This window comes from Crotalus tigris, unplaced genomic scaffold (genome assembly GCF_016545835.1).
Source record: "Crotalus tigris isolate CLP2741 ecotype Arizona unplaced genomic scaffold, ASM1654583v1 scf7180000024383.4638030, whole genome shotgun sequence".
NCBI lineage: Eukaryota > Metazoa > Chordata > Lepidosauria > Squamata > Viperidae > Crotalus > Crotalus tigris.
Window position 1 is genome coordinate 2,728,661 of NW_024100553.1, and position 23,615 is coordinate 2,752,275.

General features: G+C 36.3%; 1 protein-coding gene across 7 annotated transcripts in view; it reads right to left on the bottom strand.

Annotated features, from left to right (window-relative positions):
* Positions 1 to 23,615, bottom strand: part of TAFA4 (TAFA chemokine like family member 4) — a 178,308-nt gene that overhangs the window by 40,936 nt on the left and 113,757 nt on the right. For all 7 annotated transcript variants that reach the window (XM_039328700.1, XM_039328696.1, XM_039328698.1 and 4 more), the window contains one exon: positions 5,913 to 6,068. In XM_039328700.1, coding sequence (XP_039184634.1) covers positions 5,913 to 6,068 — 156 coding nt within the window. The remainder of the gene's footprint in view (positions 1 to 5,912; positions 6,069 to 23,615) is intronic.

Genomic DNA, 23,615 nt, shown 5'->3' on the forward strand with positions numbered 1-23,615 from the left:
CTGTATATTTCTGGCAGTATTTTCATCCACCATTAGATGTCAACACCAGTCCATCTTTCGATTCCCCCCCCCCAAATTTAATTTGCCGCTTCCATTTAGAGGACACCCCCCTCACTTTCGGAGGATTTTTACTTCTGGGTTTTTTTCTTATTTTCTCAGGAAATCAGTTGGGTAGAAGAGACAAAATAAATATTCTTACCCAGTTCAGTCGTGCTGTTTACAATCATGCTTAGTTTAGTGCTTTTTGGCTTTGGCTGCATGTAGCTTGGGCTAGATTCATGAATGACGCAAGTCTTTCTTCTGTCAGTTTTTGGAGAGCTTTCCCCACACATCCGGATCAACCACAATCTTCCCAGGATCGGCGGGGCTTCCCATCTTCCTTACCACTTCTACGGGGTGGCTTTGGACTCATTTAGGGTCCCCAAACAGAGAGAAATCAGCCATAGGGATCAGGTCATCTCAATCCCTCGGCTGGTGTGCTAGCTGCGCAGAACCCGAAGCCTGATATTCTGAAAACTTTTATCACTTACTTCCTCTCGTTTCAGTTGTGTCTCTTCTGATTCTATGTAGTTCAACTCTTTAGTTGAATCATTATTTCTCCCTAATGGAGGACAGCAGACTGCATCTTAGCTAGATTTCAGTAACTTAAATTTTCCAATCACCATACAATTTCTTAAGTAAAGTTATAACTTTTTTTCACACAAATATCAGCCTCAAGAACTAACTTTAGTGTTTCTCCCTGCAAGGAATCTTTCTATTACATTAAGGTATCGGCTATCTGGCACTCCATTTTGATGTAGCTTTACAGTGGCTTAAATAAATTTAGAGCCATAGCTGATATTTTATTTTATATTTGTTTTTCGCGGGTGTTTGTATGTAGGTCTTTGGTTATTCGGGTTTTCTCCCGCGTCAAATTGGAAGTGTCTTGGTGACATTTCAACAAAGTCTCATTCGTTATCTTCAGGCTGGTGTTTTCGGCTTCGTGCTTCTAGGACCAATGTGTGATCGTAGCTGTTTTTTCCTTTTAACTGCCAGTGGGGGCATGAACTGATTGGATGAGAGCTTGGCTGTGTTCTGATTGGATGGAGGTGTGTTCTGATTGGTTAGGAGCTTGGCTGTGCTCTGATTGGATGAAGGGTTGGCTGTGCTCTGATTGGTTGGGGGAGTGTTCTGTTTGAGTGGGGGCTTTGTTGTGGCCAGGTTAGTCTGAGTTGCAAGGGGATGTGAGATGGTGTGCTACATTGCTATTGTTTGGCTTCGCGTTCGTGGTCGTGCCTAATCTTCATGGTGGGTGTCAGTTTGCTTCATGTATGGATTGGAGGGGTTTAAAGTAGCCAATGATGCAGCCGTGGTCTGCCTTCTGGTTTGTGGTCATGCCTCATCATCGGTGTGGGTTTGGGTTTGCTTTTTGCATGGACATGTGGTGGTAACATCCTGTGTGGCTTTCGTGAGTGTGGGTCTGGTGTCATTCTTTGTGTTAGGGACTCGTTTCTCAATAAGGGTGGGTTTCCAAATGGCTGGTAGGCGGGAGGTATCATCTCGTTTGTTCATGCTGTGTGGGCATTTTTCTATCTCGACGGCTTCTCTGATTATTCTGTTATTAAAGTGTTCAGTTTGGGTAATAGTTCTGGTTTTTTTAAAGTCAATTTCATGTCCTGTGATTTTAAGGTGTTGGACCAGGGAAGAAGTTGGTTCCTCTTTTTTGACTGAATTCTTATGTTCTTCAATGTGTGCACTTATTCTTCTGTTGGTTTATCCGATGTATGTGGTGGGACAAGCAGTGCATGGGATTTCGTATACTCCTTGATTTTCTAACTCAATCTTGTCTTTGGGGTTTCTTAGGATGGTGGCTATTTTTCTGTTTGTGCAGAATAAAAGGCACCACAGACAGAATCAGCAAGATCTTCCACAAACACAACATTAAGACAGCATTCTGCACAAACAGAAAAATATCCACCACTGGCAGTTAAAAGGAAGAAACATTGCTCCTAGAAGCACAAAGCCAAAAACACCAGCCTGAAGATGACAAATGAGACTTCGTCGAAACGTCGCCAAGACACTTCCAATTTGACGTGGGAGAAAACCCGAATAACCACACACACAAACAAAAATGTTCAAGTTACTAAGCTTAAATTGGGGGCAATGGGTTAGCTCTTTGAAAGAGAAATGAATGTTGAAAATAATTAGTTATACAAGTGAGAGCAGGAATAGACAACCTTAATTAAAAATCTCCTTTAGGCTTCTGCAGTTCAAAAGCTTCATAGAGTTGCATTCATCCCCCCAAAATAAGATTTGCAAAGTATAAGTGGACATACATGGATTCCTGCCCTAAATATAGAATAAATTATCCCAGAGTTTATATTTTTTTTTAAAAAAAAAAACACTCTAAGCTATCATACTAAATGGGAAATGCAGAGTTGCCTGTTTTGTATATCCAATGCATGCATACATAATCTTTCCTTTGTTAAATCTCAAAACATATGCAGTAAACAGTTTCAAGAAAGATCTGTTAGGGCAAATATTAGAATATAGTTAAAAAAACCACAAAGAATCTATCTTTGTCATTTAGATGCATATTTTAAGCAAATATCTTGAATGTATTCCACATCATAAGGTGTATTGTTTCACAATGCATAGTATATAAAAAGTTATAGGCTTTGCCTTGGAAGAGATATATGTATGTACACACATACAAACACATAGAGAGAGGGAGTTAAGGAGATAGGGAAAGGAAGACGGATAGAGAGAAGGAGAGGGAGGGGGAGAAGGGGAGAGGGAGTGAGTGAGAGAGAGAGAGAGAGAGAGAGAGAGAGAGAATTACATTTGAATTGTTTACCCAAATATATGAGGTATAAAAAAGTAAACATACAAGCAACATTTAATCTCTGAATAAGAGAAGATAACATGTGACATTGGGAATAAATAAGATGTCTTAGGGAACTGATCTTATAACCAAGATTTGAACAACTCAAAAATAAATGATGTTCCACCTAGCTTGAGATAATGCTATTTCTCCTGACTGAGGGGGATTACCTGTGAAAAGATTCAGTCAAATGTGTTCCAGATATCTTCTGAGGCAATTAAAACATACATTAAGTATGTGTGTGTGTGTGTGTGTGTGTGTGTGTGTGTTTGTGTGTGTGTATTTAATGTTTAGCAAATTTATAAACCACCTTTGCGCTTGGATGAACTTGTAAGGGAGCCAAAGTTTTTTTAAAAAAAACAGTTAAGATTAATATTAACCATCAGTTACATTATGTTCACCTCTGAATGAAAAACTTTCTAATCAGGAAGAAACAAAAGGTCAACATCCAAAACATAATGGGGACTTAATACAAACAATTTTATCCAAACAAGTGGGTGAACTGCACCATTCGTCCTGATTTACCCACTACTTGTGAAGGTTCTACACAAACTGAATCCTTTTAGCTGAGTTTCTGTCCTTCTTGATCAATGGAGGTTTTTAAGAAGAGATTGGACAGCCATTCATCCAGAGACCACAGGGTCTCTAGCCTGTGCAGGGGGTTGGACTAAACTCTCTTATTCTGTATTCTATATCTGCACCTACTGTAATATGCTGATACTCTTGGCACTTGCCTCCATAATATGCTTTTTTTTCCAGTTTAGATTTTTTTCCATTGTCTTGATGCCTTGTCTTAGTAATCTATCACTCATAAAAACATTATTGATTAGAAGCCCATAAAGTGATGCTGTCTTTCCGCAGAATAGTTAAACTACCTGAAAAATAAATTTGATATCTCTTCCAAATTCCATGGAACACATAAACATTAGATAAGATTCAAAAGTTAGCAGCACAACTGTATAATCTATGATTTGGCTAAAGAGCATATTTTACCATTGAAAAACCTTGGGTCAATTCATAGATTAAAACATCAGAGAAATTAGAAAGTTAGAAGTTCTGTGTTATTGCTAAGTCATTTTAGAAGGATATGATTTTGTGTGGAAAGCAATGAAAAGAGAAGTTAAGTGTCTTCTACATGGCTTAATAAATACACTTTCTATGTCAATATTAATTAGTAGGAAGCTATTAAATAATGTACTGTTTTGCTTTCATCTAAAAATAAATCTCTTAACATTTTATATTTTAGGAATTTTCACTGCTGTTGACAGAAGCACTAAATAGAATTTATAGTTCTTATCGCTCAACAAAAAACTATCCAGTAGAAGAGAAAAATCTAATCACTCTGCTGTTGGGGAGTAGGGGGAAGGAAAGTGTCACATTAAGCAATTTCTTGATTTTCTTTAAAGCAATCTGAATTTCAGCCATTAGTATACATTTAAATCAAGGAAGGGAAACCCTTCACATATAAATATCTGTTGAAGAAATTAAAATTAACAGGTATCATTTCAGAACGCCCACCTACCCAGACGAGGGTGGCTGCTCTTATGCATTGTCAGAGACAGAGGAAGAAACAGAAGATATATAGAGATATAGAAAAAATCTCATTTAAACACAAAAGCAAATTATGGAAAGCAACCATAACCGGGAGACTATCAGGGTTACCCAGTCTGAAAGACAAAAATCAAGATGACCTTTGGAAAGCAGCAAAGAGAATTAGAGTTTAGTGAACATCCATTTCATCCATTTCTTTCAGCTCAGCTCAAGCAGTTTTACTACAAATTCAGTTTGCTCCCTAGGCTGAGGCTAAGGTTGATGGCTAAATTCAATACCTGGATTCACACACAGCGTGCCTCTATCTTTAAACCAGGCTATAACTCAAATGGCAAATATTTTGTAAATAGCTCTGCTAAAACAGAAATGCCCATTCCACACGTAGTTTAATCTCATAGAAACAGGCCTTAAGTCTCATCATTCCTCTCTTCATTACTAGCACAGCCTTGTGAAGGTAATCAGAAGGTGATCTTCATTTTCTGCTGACTTCCACTGAGTCTTTGATTCCAATTTGCTTTGTATGTACATAATGGAACTAATTTCTTTCAGGCATGGAAACTCCATGGATGACTCTGTGAATTGCCCTGTCTCAGCCTTATCTTCCTCCTAAGGGTTGCTATCATGGGGATAAAAGTGAAGCCAGAACCTTATATAAGCCACCTACATGAAAGGTGGGATACGGATAATGAATAATGAATGAATCTTGGTCTTCATTTTACCAACCTCAGAAGGATGGAAGGCTGAGTCAACCTTATAGCCCCATCAGGATTGAACTCCAGGCTATGGGCAGAGTTTGCCTGCAATACTGCATTCTAACCACTGCGCCACCGGGGCTCAATGAAAAAAGTAATTCTATCTCTCTTATCAACTGTGAAATCCTAATGTGTTTTTTTATGCTTCAAAGTCCAGATTTTACATTGTTTCAAGAGATTTAGTGGACAAAAGTGGTAGATCTGTTCTGGTTTTGTGGAATGGGAGGAGGGAGTGGTAACAACCATGTTTGGTGGAGGCTAATTGCTCTTGCTTAGTTAACTAATTACTTTATCCCGATTTATTTATTTTTTTGGTTAAAAGGACTCAACATATAAAATAGGGTCAAGTTTGCTATTCCTGGATTAATTATCCAAAAGGCCTTTGTTCAATTTAAGTCATGTTCAGAGTAGACTTTTTCATGCAAAGAAGTAAAAAATACCTATTACTGTAACAAGTAATCATTCTGCCAAAAGACTGCATGAACAAATACTTAATTTTAGGAGATTGACCTTTGGGTTAAAATTTTACTAATGATCTCTATTAACATAGCTAGTAACATCTCACTACTATAACTAATTAACTGTATCATTATATAAATTAATTACTAATTATGTGTAAAGAAACATATGTCTAACTTTAATAAAGAAAAGGATTTATTCTTGTTTTTATCAATTATGAATTCACAACATCAAGCAGACGGAGAGAGTCTTTCAATTCTGAAGCCAATAAGGTAAAAGACCCTTACCTTCGACACAAGATGGCCGTGCGTGTGTTGTGCCTGCAACCTGACCTGGGAGGCAAGAGCACTTGACTGTCTGTGACCGCTCTTCAATCCTGTTCTTGTTGCAACACCGATGCACCGCAACCACCTCACAGGTCCCTTGCTTAACTTGGTTGAGGCCTACAAATAACAAGGCATAGGTTATTGTCTCAGCACTGATTACAAAAGACATAGGACTTTTATTGTTTCCACGTTTTTTCCCAGAAAAAGCAGTTCATGGATGAATTACGACAAATCTTATTACAGCCTCCTTAACCCGTCATTTCACCCATTGCACTGTGTGACTCATCCATGCCATGAAATCCAGTACAATGGAATAATTATTTATTTGTATACTATTGTAATCATAAAATAAAACCTAAAAGCAATTTGGTATTAACTGGCTTCCAATAACTGAGCACTTGCCTGACCTTAGCAGGAGGACTATTCTATAAGGCAGAGGTCCCCAACCTTTTGGGCACCAGGGACGGGTTACATGGAGAGAGGTTTTTCAGCAGACTGGAGGGTGCGTGGCTTTGTGTGCTGCCTGCATCCCATGGATGGGGCTTTGCTTGTTTGTGCAGACTGGCATGCCGCGGCCTGGTACCAGTCCACAGACCTCTGCCATAAGGGGACCTCTACAAAAAAGCAGTTTCAGATTTCTTCTTGCCTTTACCTTACAGAAATTAAGATAATTTCTTCCCTACGAGGCACATTGGTCAGGTTAATTTCAGCTGAAAGAGGCAATCCTGAAAATACCTGGAAACCAAGCCATAAAGTGCTTTATAGGTTAAAAACAATTGTTTGGGCAATTCATGATAACCTACTGGAAGCATTATTCAACAAGATTCTATTTACTTCATTGCAGTCCAATCAGGTAACCTTATCTTCTGTTAACATAGGAATCTACTGATTGAGGCATACCTCTACTCCTGCTGTATAGATACAGTAGAGTGAACTTTTTTGCTTTACTTTCTGATACATTTACCAAAAGTAATATAATGTACTTGCAGACTTTGGGGCCTTATCAGTGTTTACAAAGGACTAAGTAAGTTAATAGGTATATCTAACAGCAACATTTATTCATTTACTAGTAGACCATGGCAACAGTGATTTGGGAACAGTAAAACATGCTCATCGGGTTGCATGAATATTTCTTATAGAAGCAAAGCCAGGCAAGAATGTGAGTTAACATTTGAAGCTAAAGGGATATAGAATTAAAGATACAAGTTCCCACATAAGAACAAAAGTAATTTTGAAAGGCCAAAGAGTCATCCATATTGCTAAAATAGCTTTTAACATGCCTGTTTACTTCCTGATAGAAGAGAATGGAAACTAAACATAAACTTGAATTAAACCATGAATCCTTGCTTACTAAACCATAAAGTTTGAAGATGATTTCTGATAGTTATTGATGTGGAGGTATTCTTTCCAGATTTACTTACTCATGCAAAGGGATTAGCAATATTTCTTTTGGTATCCACATGCCACTTGTCCTCATTATGTTTTATTAAATCAAGACTCCAAAGTTTACATGTTATTCAACACAGTCTACATTCTAAAAGAATCAGCAATTGATGCTCATTTGCACCCTCAATTTAGTTTAAATCTGCATTTTTAACACTAATATTATGCTAAATATTAGAGTAAGTGCTGAGAACAATTTGAAGTCACTTCATAGGTAAATGAAATCCTACAACTGGAATTCAGATCCCATGAAGGCACAGATTAGTCCTCTAATATATTTTCTCTACAGCATTATATAATAATGCTATAATAAAGAACTATTACTTTACCTAAAGACTTAGACAGCTGCACTGAAAACTATGTAAGAGGGAATATGAGCCAAATAACAGAATATACAAGATTTTATTCAAGCTCCCCAGCCCCTAGATACCACCTTTTTAACAAAATATGCTTTATCTGTGGGATGCATCATCCATTTTACTGAAAGTTGCAAAAAGGTTGATCATTGTATTTAAAAAAAGTTGATCACAGCCAGTATATATTTATTGACAGCCTCTATATTTTATGGACATGCCTAACATCTAAGTAATAGCATTTTTTTTTAAAAAAAAAGCTCTTTGGGGCAATGGATACATTGCAAACTAATAAATAAGCAGGCAACATCTTTATATCTCCATATCGTTCAAAAAAAAATCAATTCCTAAAATCTGTTGTGAACATTTCCAAGCTCCTATAAACAGATGATTTTACTTTTCTAACAAATAAAGAATAAGTACTGTTTTGTACACTTAAATGATTTAAACAGATTAATAACTTGCTAATAATGTTAAGGAAGGTGCTTATTCTCTTGATAATTTGTGTGGGAGAGATCTGTTATTTTTTAAAAACAGGATTCAATCTGAGCTGAGCAAGTTTTAAGCAATTGCATGTTGAATTTAGAAACTAAGATTATGAGCAGTCAACGCAGTAAGGTGAAGCACTATGGGGTAAAACAGCAATACAGCTTTATGCCCTGAAGTCATGATATGCTGCCAGCATCTGTTTCCCAAAATTAGCAGTCAGAGATCAGTTGGGGGGTGGCTATTGTAATACCTTACTCGTTTCTTTTATTCAAACTCTGTAGAGTTTGCCAACTGCATCAAGTGGAAGACAAGAATTGTTTTTAATTCAAGAACCTAAGCCAATATGCATTCAAATTCATGAGAAACCTTTATTGACTCCTAAATTCCCTAATGAATACATCTAGGCTTACAATCATACATGAGCACATCCAGAACAGTATCACATAGGGTTTTCCAGTTTAGAAAGTTCTGGGTAGATCATGTCTTAGTTTAGAAGGGCAGTTCAGGAAGGTTTGTCTGAAATGGTATAAGTTCTCCTGCCTGAGCAGAAGGTTGGACTAGATGACCTCCAAGGTCCCTTCCAACATTACTACTACTACTACTACTACTACTTCCCACAACACTCTTTAAAAAGGAGAAAGCAACAAATGGCTATAGGTAACCCTCAATTTACAACTGGTCGATTACCAACTCTTTGAAGTTATGACGGACCTCCACAGGGATACTTACAATGTTGTTCTGAAGTTCTGACAGCCACTGCTCCCCTGCAGTCATGGGACTACATGTGAAGCGCTTGCAACCGATCCATATTTTCAACCGTCGTATCTCATAATCATGTGACTGTGTTTTACAACATTTTTGTTAAAAAAGACATTTGCTTCCAGTTTTTTTACAAAACCAGCCCATACTGAACAAATCGATATGCGTAATGACCACTGCATTCACTTAACAATTGGCATGTTTACTTAATAAATGCCACAAAAAAGATAGTAAAATCAGATCAGTCATGTGGGTAAGCCACTTTACAACCATTATGACTTATGTCTGTAATGGGCAGGCTCATTTAGGCCGTAAGTCAATGACTACCTGTACTGCTTAAAAAGTCTGAACTGCTGTCGGGCTCCCAATGTAGGATCATGATCACTAAATCACTGAAAATAATTGCCAGAACATTTCTGAATGTACAGTATGTTTGGTATTTCACAGCACAGAGTGGCATTACAAGAAGAGATCTCTAATTTGTACAGGGTATATTGCTGTCTGGAGAAACACAGCAAGGTCATATTGCAACTGTTTAAAGAGCCTTCAGGTGATGATTCCATACTGCAATATTTTGTTCAGTAAAACCTGAATTTAAAGGACTATTTGGGGAGCAGGGGTACTTGTTAAAGCCAAATGACTATTAAATCCAAATTTACCTAACTGATGCAATGTATATCATTTGCATAATTATGTTCTCAACATTTTTACATTGCATGCATCAATTTATGCAACATCAATTATATAATTACGCAAATGACAAAAAGAGATGCAAATGTCTATAATGCAATTAGGGAAATTGGTACAAATGACATAAAATATCTATTACATCATTGTACAAATGATGTAAATTGACATGTTGTCATAAATGGAATACATTAGGTGAACTGATTGAACTATGCCAAAAATCCTCATATTTTGGCCTCCTGTTTGTGAATGAAATCCACAGTAAAATTCATCCAAAAGTCCATTGAATAGGGAGACTGCCCAGGGAGCTTTGGTGAACTAAAGACAGTTCTGCAAAAGCAGAGACGATGACTATGGCAAAGACCAAGGAATTGATGAATAAACTAGTTCATTGGAACCTGTCTGAAATGGTATAGGGTTTCCTGCCTGAGCAGGGAGTTGGACTAGAAGACCTCCAAGGTCCCTTCCAACTCTATTATTATTATTATTATTGTTATTGTTGTTGTCATCATCATCATCATCATCTCTCTGGATTAAGAGAGGATGAGAGATCACCCATATGTGCTCCAGAAAGCTGTAGGACACCGGCTTTCCATGGCTTTGAGCACTAGGAAACAATGGGATTAAGCATCTTGTTCATAAACATGATGGCGACTTTAAAAGGACACTAAGTTCACAAACCTCACTTTCTAATCACTTTCAGAAAATGTTCATTAATTGTTTCTAAGGTATTAGAGACCCTTGCAATAACAAGTTTGAAGTTGCCTTTAATTCTAAACAAATGAAAATTTAATTTAAAGAATCCAAAATAAATAACCAAAAGCTAAATAAGATTTTGATCTCAGAAAATTATAAATGGCCATTTTTAATTTGTATTATTTTAACTTTTTTCAGTGTGATTTAAATATTACCTTATAATAATATTTTGTAATTAATTATAAAGTACAGCTTCTTGTGGGAAATAGAGCCTGCGTGTTTTATTACAAGACATAAGATAGATGAAGAAGTTTGTGATTTCAAAAACTGGATACTAGTGGGGACTAAGGATTTTAGGTAGAGGTAAACTTTTGAAGAATGGAATCAGAAAATAATAATAGCTATTATATCAACAACGTCAGAGATGATGTCTGCTTCTAGGGATAGATTATGTCCAAAAAGATGTTACGGAAGAAATATTAGATTTACAACTAGTTTTATGTAACAAGTTAGAGACATCAAAAGTGGATTTATAACTGATAGGCCAAGAAAATGGTTTAGAAAAAGGATATTTTAATGGATATTCAAAACAAATTGGCTGAGGTTTTAAAATTTAAAAAGAAAATATAAATGACAAACCAAGAGAGTGACCTGGGTAAAGTTTCCCAGCAGATTTACAAAACAGGCTTGTTAAAGTCTTGAAGAACTCTTGGTTCTTCAACTCTGCGATGAAACAAAGAAGCTTCCTAATAGTGAGGGCAATTAACCAGTGGAACAGCTTGCATTCAGAAGTTGTAGGTGCTTCATCATTGGAGGCTTTTAAAGAAAAGACTGGACAGCCATCTGTATGAAATGGTATAGGGCGGGGGTTCCCAACCCCCGGTCTGTGGACTGGTATCGGACCGCAGCATCCAGCAACTGTTCTGCACAAACAAGCAAAGCAATATGAAGGCAGCGTACAAAACCACGCCCCCTCCGGTCCGCAGAAAAATCTCTCTCCATGGAATAGGTCCCTGGTACCCAAAAGTTTGGGACCTCTGATATAGGGTCTCCTGCTTGAATAGAGGGATGGACTAGATAGAAGACCTCCAAGGTCCCTTCCAGCTCTGTGCTGATTGATTGATTGATTGATTGATTGATTGATTGACTGAAATAAAATGAAATGAAATGAGATCCTATGACAACGTTTGAATGAACTAAAGGTTAAGTAAAGTTTGGCATATTTGATCAAGATTAAAATAATATACATTTCTGCTTCTAGCAATCTTTTATGGACTTTCTGCTGACACCAGGACTTAAAGATTAGGCTTTATGGATTTGTTTATAGATACATGGTGGGATAAGGGATGAAGAGATAAGCATGCATAATTTTAAAGAGGGTCAAGAGTTATTAAATGTGCTTATACTTGTGATGAAGGTTGGAAGTCAGTTCTTCACAAATTTATTTTCTCTTTATTATATTCTTATTCTTTTTATTCCACTATATTTTCTTTTCGTTAAGTTTAGTTTGCATTAGATGTTTACCATTATAATTTAAAACCTTATATATTAAAAAAGAACTCCACAGAATGGAAATCATGTTTTAATTTTTACTGAATATGCCATCAAAATGTTTTCAACTCCCAGTGACCACACAGACAGATTATCTTTCTCCATGATGATCCATCTCTAATCTGACCTTTCATATCTTCTACTGGTGCATTCATTGCTACTTTAACTAAGTCCGTTCACCTTGCTGCTGATCAAATTCTTCTTCTCTTCCCTTCCACCTCTCCTGGCTTTAGAGACTTCATATAATGTGTTCAAAGTAGGATAATTGGAGTCTGGTTATTTGTGCCTTGAGTGACAGCTCTGATTGAATTGTTTGATGATCCATTTCTTTGATTTCTTGGCTGTCCACAGTATTCTCAGGAGTCTTCTCCAACCTCAAAGGTCAAGTGTCTATACTCTTCCTTTCCTACTTCTTCAAAGTACAACTTTTGCTTCCATAGAGCATCCCAAGGAATACCATGGCTTGCAAGATTCTGATCTTTGTAGATATAACCACATCACGCCCTTTGACTATCTTTCCAAGGTTTTCATGGCTGCTTTACCATAAGCCATTGCATATTTCTTGACTGCTTGTTCTTTTACTATTGATGGTTGATCTTAAAAAAACAGAAGCTATCCACCACTGTAATAGATCCTACTAGGATCTCAATTTAGAACCTAGTAAGATAGGAACTAGAGATTATCTAGTTGAGGCAACATCCTGGCAACCATTCACTACATGAAATATTCTAACACAGGGGTTCTCAACCTTGGCAACTTTAAGACTTGTGGACTTCAACTCCCACAAGTCTTAAAGTTGCCAAGGTTGAGAACCCCTGTTCTAACATAAAATCAGCAATATACTTTGAAATTTTTATGAATTAATTTAAAATAAAAAATAAAAACTTTAAAAAGTCTTCAATTAGGTTTCATGAAAGTGACTTGGTGAAATGCATGGTTACCCTATTAGTAAAAGCTGTTCTAAGAAATTCAAAAACTTTCAGCAAAATTTAAGACATTAACTCAGATAAGGTTGAAATCTGAAACAAGCGGTGATGTTTAAAAAGGAAAATACAAATAGCAAACAAAAACAATGTTTTACAGAATGAAACGTTTCAGGCAGCAGATTCTGCTTTAAAAACTATCTTTATTTAATGTGGCTTTTAGTAGGCCAATTTTTCGCTTTGCTTTGTTTTTTCCAACTTTATGGCTTCTAGATGCAACCCTCTGAATTCCTACCCAACAGAGGAATTCTAAGAATCCCAGTATAGTCGACAAAGGTTGCACTATGGTTCAAGAAGAGTGAAGCAAGTGATCTAGTCTAAACCTAGATCCACTGACCAATACTGAGTTCTAGAAAATAGATCAGTCAAAGGCAGGAAATACGGTAAAACGATTATGTCAGTGGCTGCGATAAAGAAGTCAAAGTTTACATCCCATTCAACCATGATTCTCACTGGGTACAAGACGCCCATCATTACATCCAGACCAAATATTTCCTCTCTCCCAAAACAATATTTCCTATGAAAACTAAATGATCTCTACTTTCCCTATCAGCAAAATACAAAGTTTGAAATGAGGGAGATCGGTGTAAAAGTACAGAAACATGATGACCTGGCATAAATTCATGACAACTGCAGGTACATTCTACCTATTTTCAAGTCCACCAGTAAAATTAAAGTGACCTGATTCAGAGGTTTGAATCGATTCAGGAAATTAACTTGATTCCAATTTTTGAACTGATCTGGGAAGTGCAATTATGCATAGGCAGAAACGTGTCAAATCTCCCAGCTGAGTTTGTATCTTTTCAAACTGCTTCAGAATATATCTTGCTTCAAACGTCTATGAAAATTCTATGAAATTTGAATGGAATTGGCTAATTGCATCTGAATAAAATTGTACACCATCCTAGAAGTTTGGTTACTGAGTGGGGTTGGAACTGTAATAAATGAATAAATATAATATAAATAAATATCCCTCAGCTTCTGAAGTGGCTTCTAGCAGCAAGCTATCTCTATTAGGTAATGAGCCTTCTTAACATACCTCTTATATTATACTTGGAGCTGCAAACCATGAAACTTTGAATATCTCTCTTACTTCTGAGATTGCTTTGAAAGCTTTCTGAAATGAAATGGAACTTTGCATTTTTTTTAAACATCAGCATGAATATTTGTAAAACACATACAGAATGAACAACTGTTTCATTCCCTGCCCCCGGCATTTTGTTGGTTAGCCTTCAACCACCCATTGAATGAAGTCCAGCTCTTCCCCCCCCCCCCCGTATTGATCTGACTGAAAGAAATAAAAAGAGGTGGTTAGGGGAGAATGCTTCTCCCACCCTTTGCTGCTCTGTCCTTTCATGCTGCTGCTGTTGCTCTTAGATCTGTGCCAGCTGGTAACAAGAAAATCAGGGTAAGAGGTCATGCAATTATATGAATTTTGCTTTAAAGTTATTGTACATCTTTTCCTCTCAGGCCAATACCTTCCCCACCAGCACACATGTATCACAGAAAAGTGGAGATCAGAGACCTGTATGACAAACTGGCAAACAATTCAAGTCAATTTATCTTGTTATCAGCTCCAAGTTACTGATCTGGTTTGGACATGCAAAATTTCACCAGGAGCAGTCTCATCTCTCTGTGCTTCAACTTCAGTTCCACTGCTCTCTTTCTCCCCTAGTAGAAATATCAAAGCACTAAAGGAAATAAACCTGCACATCCAGAAGGAACTTTGAAGAATTACACAAATGTTTAGAGAGAAAGTTAATAATTGGACAGGAAAACATGATGATAAAGACACAAAATACAAACATGCAAGCTTGCATTATGGCTGGAAAACAAACACCAATTAATGTTATTACTTTTCATCCCGCAAGCACACAAAGTTGAGAAAACCGCCTGCTTCTTTCAAGCATATTATTAGTACAAAATCAGAAAGCTGAGGGAAAGAGGGTGTAAAATGAAAAGTCAAGGTGGGCACCTTCAAGTCCTGATAATGAGAGTCCCAAGAAGTTAACTAAATCAAAAGCCTGACCCTTCACACGTACCAACGAAAGAAAGTGCTGACAATGTAAAGAGGAGATCATAGTATAACAGCATTTACTGGTGAAATCAGAGGTCACATCTATATGGAGATTGAAGTCCCCTGAAAATAAGTAGCACAGGTGACCTTAAATCAGATGTAAGTCAAAGGCTCATCCAGGAAAAGAGCATAGCCCTGGGTGAAAATGGCTGATAAATCAAAGCAGATTTGACATAACCATGTGCTCCAAGAAAAAACTGCCAATACAGATAAATATTTGTATGTGCAGACACACACACACACACACACACACACAACATAATACCATTAAAAATGCAAGCAATCTACTATTTGCAGGTGCCAGCATGCTCCCTGGCACCCTTCTTAGCGCCCACTGGATGCCCTGCACTTAGCATTATTTTCTTTTTTCAAATGCTTTTGATTCACTTGGAAGATAGCATGTGATCAAATGAAGTGACAACTCCTGTATCATACTTCTACAGAAAAAAAGGTTTCTGGAGTTGACACAGAGATGTGGATACATTGCACTGCCTGTTTTAAAATATACCCTCCTACCAAGGAGGAAGGGGGAGGGGGGAGTAAAATGTGGTGTGGTAGAGATGGCTATGTATAAACAAGAATGACAGACAGTATTCCCTTGAAGTATCTGATCAGTAATATGGGGCTACTAATCTAAGATCTAATTTTCTATTTTTTCACTCTCTTCCTTTATATTCAAAGGGAAAAATCAGCTGTTTCTTGCAAATCTACCAACTCGTAAGAGGATCTCGATAACTCTCCCCCTACATTATCTATTTAAAATTATCTTGCCTAAGCAATCTATACCTGGTGAATAATCCTGAAATACAAGTATCAAGGTGTGCAAAAATTGCCCACTAAAAATATAAATGCACTACCTGTTTGAATCTGTACAATGGGAATAAATAAATGTCTGCTAAAGGCACATTAAATAAAAATGATTGGTATTGAAGGTAAGTGCCAGGGAGTGTCTTGCTTATTCTTCTTTTCTTAAGATGAATTGCTTAAACAACAATTTTCTTGCTTTGATCACCAAGCATTGTGATGATTTGCTAATATCTCTTATAGAATAGAAGGCAACTGAGGTGGCTGCATGACACTAATGGACTTGGGTCTGGAAGTAACATTTTAATATGAGAAGCATACATTACAATCTAAGATGATTCTCAAGAGATATTTCTAGCAATCTGGGCTGGAGGCATAAGTTGCTGCTTGGCTAATTATTAATCTTCCAGAAAGACCCAGCACCTTGCAAATACTATAGAACTATTTTCAGTGTTTGCTTTATCCTTTAGGAGATCTGTTTTAGTTAATGCAGGCTTATTCAGATGAAACAAGTAAGGGCAATATTCCAATTATGAAGGCGTTAAAAATCTATTTCTTAACTATCCTTCTCTCTCTCTCTCTCTCTCTCTCTCTCTCTCTCTCTCTCTCTCTCTCTCTCTCTGTGTGTGTGTGTGTGTGTGTGTGTGTGTGTGTGTGTGTGTGAGAGAGAGAGAGAGAGAGAGAGAGAGAGAGAGAGAGAGAGAGAGAGAGGCAACAATCTTGATCTGAGGACTGCCTGAACAAATCCAGGCACTTTTTCTAGCTATTCTCCTTTGGCTATCAGAGTCTGACCCAAAGACACCTAGCAGGTTTTATGTCTAAGGCAGGACACAAAATCACCATCTTTTGGTTTCTATCTGGGGCTGTTAACCTTTCTTTCCTGAGGCCCAGACCCATAAACAGAGCCCATTTAAATATATATATATATATTAAAAGAGAAATCTTTAAGTTTAGCATCGATGTATTAAACATTCTGGTATTTAAATTCTGAATAAATCCATTTCTAAAGAGATAATCAGAATGGAACTGCTTAAATTGCCAGTTGAGTTTTTAAACCTATCAACCAAAAAAGTGATCTACATTCCACTGGATCTCAATCTCAATATGAATTAACAACTATATAACATCACCATAATGTAAGAATATTACCATAATCATAAAAATGTTCAATTTTCTCAGAGACTTGCATTAGAATCCATGTTCTGGTATCATTTGACTCAGGTTTACTTGAAAAACAGTAAAATGTGTAGCATTTCTCTGTTTGCTCCATTCACGATGACCAGGACTTAATCAGATAACAAATAAGTGAAATGCGTAGCAAACAAATCTAATGAATAAATACATTAATAAAGGATGCAAACAGCTCTTGTGATGGCAGAAAGTAATTTATTAAAAATGTTCTTTTCAGAAAGAAAGGAAAACAGGCTGCCCATGAGAAACCTCTAACTCTATAGTTTTTGCATGAAACCAACATCAGTTCCAGTATTAATTCACAAATGTTCAAATGAAAATTTCATGTGAACATTTCAAGTTGCACTAAAAATTTGGGTTCAATGTTCAAGAATAACATTTTCTTTTTTCAAAAGAAAATGCTGTAGATTTGTAATTTGTAAAATTAATACCACCAAACATGCAATAATATGCAAGTATTAAATATTATTGTGCACATTGATTTCTTTGGTTACAAAATATATTACTGCATGCCAACCAAATATTAATATGCTAAAAAAAATTCCGTCAGTTTTGTTTCATACATAGCTACCAGGGAATGACAAGCTGATAATCCTATATACCACCCAGAGAGACTTTAAAAATTGCCATTAAACTCATTTTTTTTAATAAGACAAAATAGGAAAATCATTCAAAACTGAGGTCTTATATTACCATAAATTAAAACTGAGTCAAATACTCTCTCACTATGTTTTTATCTGGACCAGCCAACTCAAATTTTGATAGTTGCCTTTGGAGCGCTGTTGAAATTTAAATGTGATTATTTATTTATTGATATCCCACCTTTATTATACTTATAAACAACTCAAAGCAGTGAATATACCTAATTCTCCTTCCTTTCCCCCCCCCACACCAACTCTGTGAGGTGAGAGAGAATGACTGTCCCAAAGTCACCCAACCAGCTTTCGTTTTTGCTTGTCCTAAAGAAACAGGTATACATTCCAGAAACATGATTTCAATGAAACATGAACAACACAACCTAATGGCAATCACATAACTTCTTAGCAATAGTAAGAAAATAGCCCTATTTACTTGCCACCTAAAAACTGCCCTGCAGGTGCTTTCAATGCAGCACAGCACATTACACTTGAATGCCTGCAAAGAATGTTTGATAATTTGGGTGAGAACATTTGGGAGTTTCTGAATAATGAAAAAATTGGAAAGATTGTTTAGAAATAAAGGCAAATACCCAAAGCAATTTATTTGCAGAATTTTCTGTCACAAAATGTAGAGGTGGGCAGCTGCTTGAACTGACTTAAAAAGGGACTACATATATTCAGTGAGACATTAGGGAAGAGCTACAGCTCATAATAGTGACAATAGGAAACCGTAGTTTCCAGCTCCGTGAATGAGTTCTTGATTATTCCATTCTTTCTTCTGCTTCCCGTTATTGAAACAACAGTCTGGTTCTGATTTATTTATTAGAATTAAAATAAGTCTCAGTTCCTGATATTTAGACATAGTATTAAATGGGGGTTTAAAGAGAGCCAGATTGGTTCAGTGGGTAAAGCATCAGGTTGGAAACCAGGAGACTGTGACTTCTAGTCCCACCTTAGACAAGAAAGCTGGCTCAGTCTCTGTCTCTCTCTCCTCCCCCATAATATCAAGCTTGGGCAACAGGCTGGCCAGTCAATTCCTGTCACAACCAATGGATCAACACTTGGTTGATCAAAAGATACCTGAATTATTCACTCATGGGAAAACACTAGGAAGGAGAAAAATACTGATAAATGGATGGAATGTATTGGTAGAAAAAGACCCCTCCATAGGATATTGTTGAAGATTCTTAGTCATCCAGCTGGAGTTATCTGGAAGTTGAATCATGGTAACTGGACTTGTAATTTTTTTGTTGGTTTGATATGTTTTGCTGCTTATCCAAGTAGTTTCTTCAGTCTGAGCTAGTTGGTTAGGGGGCATCTGAGTAGGCAGAGAGTCACTGGAATATATCAACTCCTAAAAATTCTTAGGGGGGGATTAAATGTGACCTCCCTAGTGAACCTGTGAAGTAGCCTTAATGTTCACATTTTGGACAGGGAAGATAGAAGAGAGATGTGAAGGAATCCATTTATGCCATAGTGGAAAATTCTTTCCTCAATAGAACTGAAGGCCTCAGAAACAATTGGTCCTCAATTTTTTATGCTGCTCTCTCTTCAGTCTCCAGGAAGATTAAGACCACTTCAGGTTCACCAGAGAGGCCACACTTAATGACCCCTAACAATTTATAGGAGTTGGTGACTCTCTGCCTACCCAGATGCCTCCTAACCAACTTGTTCACACTAAAGACCCTATTTGGATAAGCAACGAAACATATCAAACCAACAAAATATACTAAGCCCAGTTGGCATGACTCAACTTCCAGACACCTCTCCATGGACTTTTTTAGGATTAGAGCTATTCCTTGAGCTAGAATAACTTTTTAGCTGTTTGCATCTAGGAAGCTAAAAGACAGCCACTCAGTTGCTACAGAATATGGATGAAGGGTATTACTGCAGAAATATCCTAATTATGGATTCCAGCTGGCTACTGTGGGAAAAGAGTGCTGGACTAACAGTCCTTTCATCTGATGTAGCAATGCTCATTAATGGGTAAAATCCAAATTCAGTTCTATTGAAAATAAATCCCACTGAAATCAGTAAGTTGAATTGGTCAAAACTTGCTTAATATATGACTTTTCCTAGTACAACATTTGGTCTCTGTATATCTGTTCTTATGATACTCTGCAATGCTTAGTTCAAAATAATCTGGATTCCATTTTATGTTTTTATATCACAGGAACTCTGCAGAGAAGTGCTCATGAGTTGAATTCAACTGAAAGCAGATTTTGCTTTTTTTATGTCTATGTTCATTTGTATGCCAACTGAAGTAGGAACATTTTTGAAATCATGGCACAATGACCAAGGGTTTTTTTAGTGTTTTTTTAATGCAGCAGAATTATACAAATTAGTTAACATACCTTAGCATTCTTTTATCTTATTTTTATACTCTGGAAAATAAACATGCTGGAAATGCTTATGAAAAATTCAAAGGTCATATGAGAAAAATTCAAATGAAATGCCCAACTGCAATGTAGAAAGAGGAAATGGTCATCACGAAAAGGATAAATAAAGATAAACAGATACTAATTTTGAGCCAGGCTTGTGGCTTGTCAGCACTGAGAAGCATAAATATTTGACAGGTTTTTCAACCTGTCTTTTTGAGACTATCAGCAGGGGCAAAGACAAAAATAAAAGCTCAGAAAATAGCTTTGCTTAAACAGAATCCCAAGCAATACCTCAGTATTATGACATGTTTAGACTGAAACAAGAAAAGCAAGGTATGTCAAGTGCTCTGTTTAGTTGTAACAGTGAAACTACAAGATAAACTTTATCTAGTAATATGTCTGCAGCACATTAGTATTACTGGAGCTGAATCTGTAGGATGAAAAGAAGGGTTTTTTAAAAAAAAAAAATACAACGCAGAAAGACTACTAAACAATCACTACCGAACAGTTGTTAATAGCATATGTCCTCCAGTTATTTATATGAACAGAAAGCCAATAAACTTTTGAGAAATTAGGCAGGGGCAGTTAGATTGGTGTAAAGCTTATGCTTTGTGCTTCCATCCCAGTTTAATTTTTCTGAAGGGTTTGCCAATACGTGTCTCAAACTAAAACATTAAAACAAAAGCAAGTTTGAGTTCGCCCAAAGGTGTGTGGTAAGGTTGCAATCAAGGTATGGTGCAAACCATAGATGAGGAAGCTGAGTACAAGTAGTTACAACAGTTCATTCAGTGACCGTTCAAAGATACAATGGTAGTGGAAAAAGTGACTTATGACTGTTTTTCACATTTACAACAGTTGTACCATCCCCATGATCACATAATCAAAATACAGATGCTAGGCAACTGACTCATATTTATGATGGTTGCAGTGTCCCGGGGTCATGTGGTCATGTTTTGTCACCTTCTGACAACCAAAGTCAATGGGGAAGCTTTGGGATTCACTTAACAACTCAGTTCCTAACTTAACAACTGCAGTGATTCACTTAACAACTAGGGCATGAAAGGTCATAAAATGGGACAAAACTCATTTAATGAATATCTTGCTTAGCAACAGAAAGTTTGGGCTCAATTGTAGTTATAAGTAGAGGACTACCTGTACTTTTCCTTTTTATTTGTTCGTTTAATAGGTTTACTATACAAATGATATACCCCCCCAAATGTGTTAAACCTATTATCTACAACTTTTTTCCCCTTTTTGTTGTGCTATTATAAAACTTGATACATTATGTTATTTCAATACAATGATACTGATATAGTATAAATTACTGATATTCTATTAGATACCTTAAATTGTTGTAAGTAAAGAAGAAAGAGAAAGAAAAAGTATATATTCTATCAATATTGATTACAATTTGGGATATCAACGTTAGGAATATGGCAATATTTTTTTTTCATTCAAAGTTAAATATAACATTGGAAAGCAAGAAATGAAAAGGACTGCTGAGACATAAGTCAATGATATATAATAAAGGTTCCAGTCTTAAGCTAAATTACTTTATTAAAATCTCTATTATATTGTTACTTGGCATATTTGTGTTTAGATATGTAAGTGTGTTTGTGTGTGTGTATTCTTTTATATACAAGTACTGTCACTTATAAATATATCATTGTTAGATAAGTTGTCTACTATTCTAAGCCTAATGATATCAGTAATAAGTGACAGTGCTTAACAAGATTACAAGTTTATCTCTTTTCCACATTCTTTAACTGTTCAGGTTTAAAATACTGCTTGCAAAGTATTTTATGGGGTCCATACTGGGATCATTCATCTCCAGTGCTGGCATCTAGTCAAAACTGAAAAAGACATATATCAATATTCTATAAGCCTTAACCTTTAAGTCATTCATAAAACTTACATTATTCTCAACTGAACAAAAATATATCTGAAAAATGTGAAATCTTTCATGAATATTCAGGAATCCAAATATTATAGAGTGTTCATCAGACAGAATGACCCTTTCAATGTAAAAAAACCTGATTAGCTTTATCCAATTACAGTATTTCTTCCCAACAAATAACTCAGATCTTTGTTTCTTCTTCACCTTGCAGGATGGACATCCTGTACAGTACATAATTTTGTCATAGGCAATTATACATTCATTCTATTTCTTCTACTGCATCCTTTCATGTCAGGAATGTTTATTCTACTATGTTCCAAGGGCATTGAGATAAAATTAGAATTGTCACCAAATAAGAAAAAAAAAACAAAAAGTCTATTGAGTAATTGCTTCAGGTTCTTCTGCCGTGGTAACACTTAAGAAAATAGATTGAGTTAAGCTGAGACTGTTACTTACATCCAACTTGAATACATACAACCATTGTCAGGACTACCATGAGTCCTAGATGGTTACCTGAAATGAAATTTCACACAGAAAACATTTGTTCATTCACTATTTACTTTTTTTAAGTAAATAGTGAATCCCTTATCAAACTTTTCCAGGTAACTCACAAAAGTTATCAATAAAATACAAACAACACAGCAATACAATATAAAACACTCAGAAGTACCCACACTGAAGATAGAGTAATTCAAGTGACCATCGCTTTTTTATCAACTGAACTCTTATTCTGATGGGGACTGACTCAGTCTGGTCTATGCAAAACAATCCAAATCTGACATAAAATCAGCCCAAAAGATAGTCAATACTATCAATACATAGGTAATATGAAATGTAGAGCAAAACAAAATGGAGCAATAATAAGAGTGAAAAACACTGTTAATTCCTTTCCTCTGCTATCTACCCTGATTCAGTTTTTGGAACTTTAAATAGCTTTTTAAGAAAGCACATACACTATAGTGAAGGTATAATCTTCACAAATGCAGGGGAAAACGATGATCAATGTCCACAATATCTTTACAGTTTTACAATCTTTCCCACTGGCTGTAGGTAATGTTAGGAATGGCTGGAAGCCTGTGTGGTAAAAAGCAAGAGCTGGAATGGCTAGGAGAGGATAGGAGGTCTGTTAGAATGGCCCTTTTATCTACAGGGGTGTTTTTTTCAGGTTCTCGGAGATGTGGTTTATTTATTCATTTACCAATTTGATTTTTTTTTCTTGTCCATTGTCAGAGGCTCTATGCTTTGACTAGTTAGGGTTTATAAAACAGTTGTCATGCATTTGCAGCTTTTTGCATCCTAAAATTCAGCAGCTTGATTGGCAATGGTCAAGAAATGTTCAGAATCTACAAGCCATATCCAAGCCATATCTACAAGTCTCTACTTTCTTTAAATCTCCCTAATTTGTAGCATCTACAAAAATTCTAGTTCTAGACATAGAAGATGGATGGGTGATATTGGCCCAGTCCCTCTCTCTGACCTCAACCCACCTCACAAGGCTGTTATTGTGATGAAAATGGGAGGAGGAAGGAGTAGTAAATATGTTTGTTGCCTTGAGTTATTCATATATGTATATAAACAATTAGATAGGATTTTAAAAAATCTTTTAAAAATGTCTGAGCTTACTTCCTTGGAGTTATATTCCTGGTTTATCTTGCCTTTTGAACTTAATAATAAATTCATTTTCTGTTCTATGTAACAACTCTTTGAGGGAAATG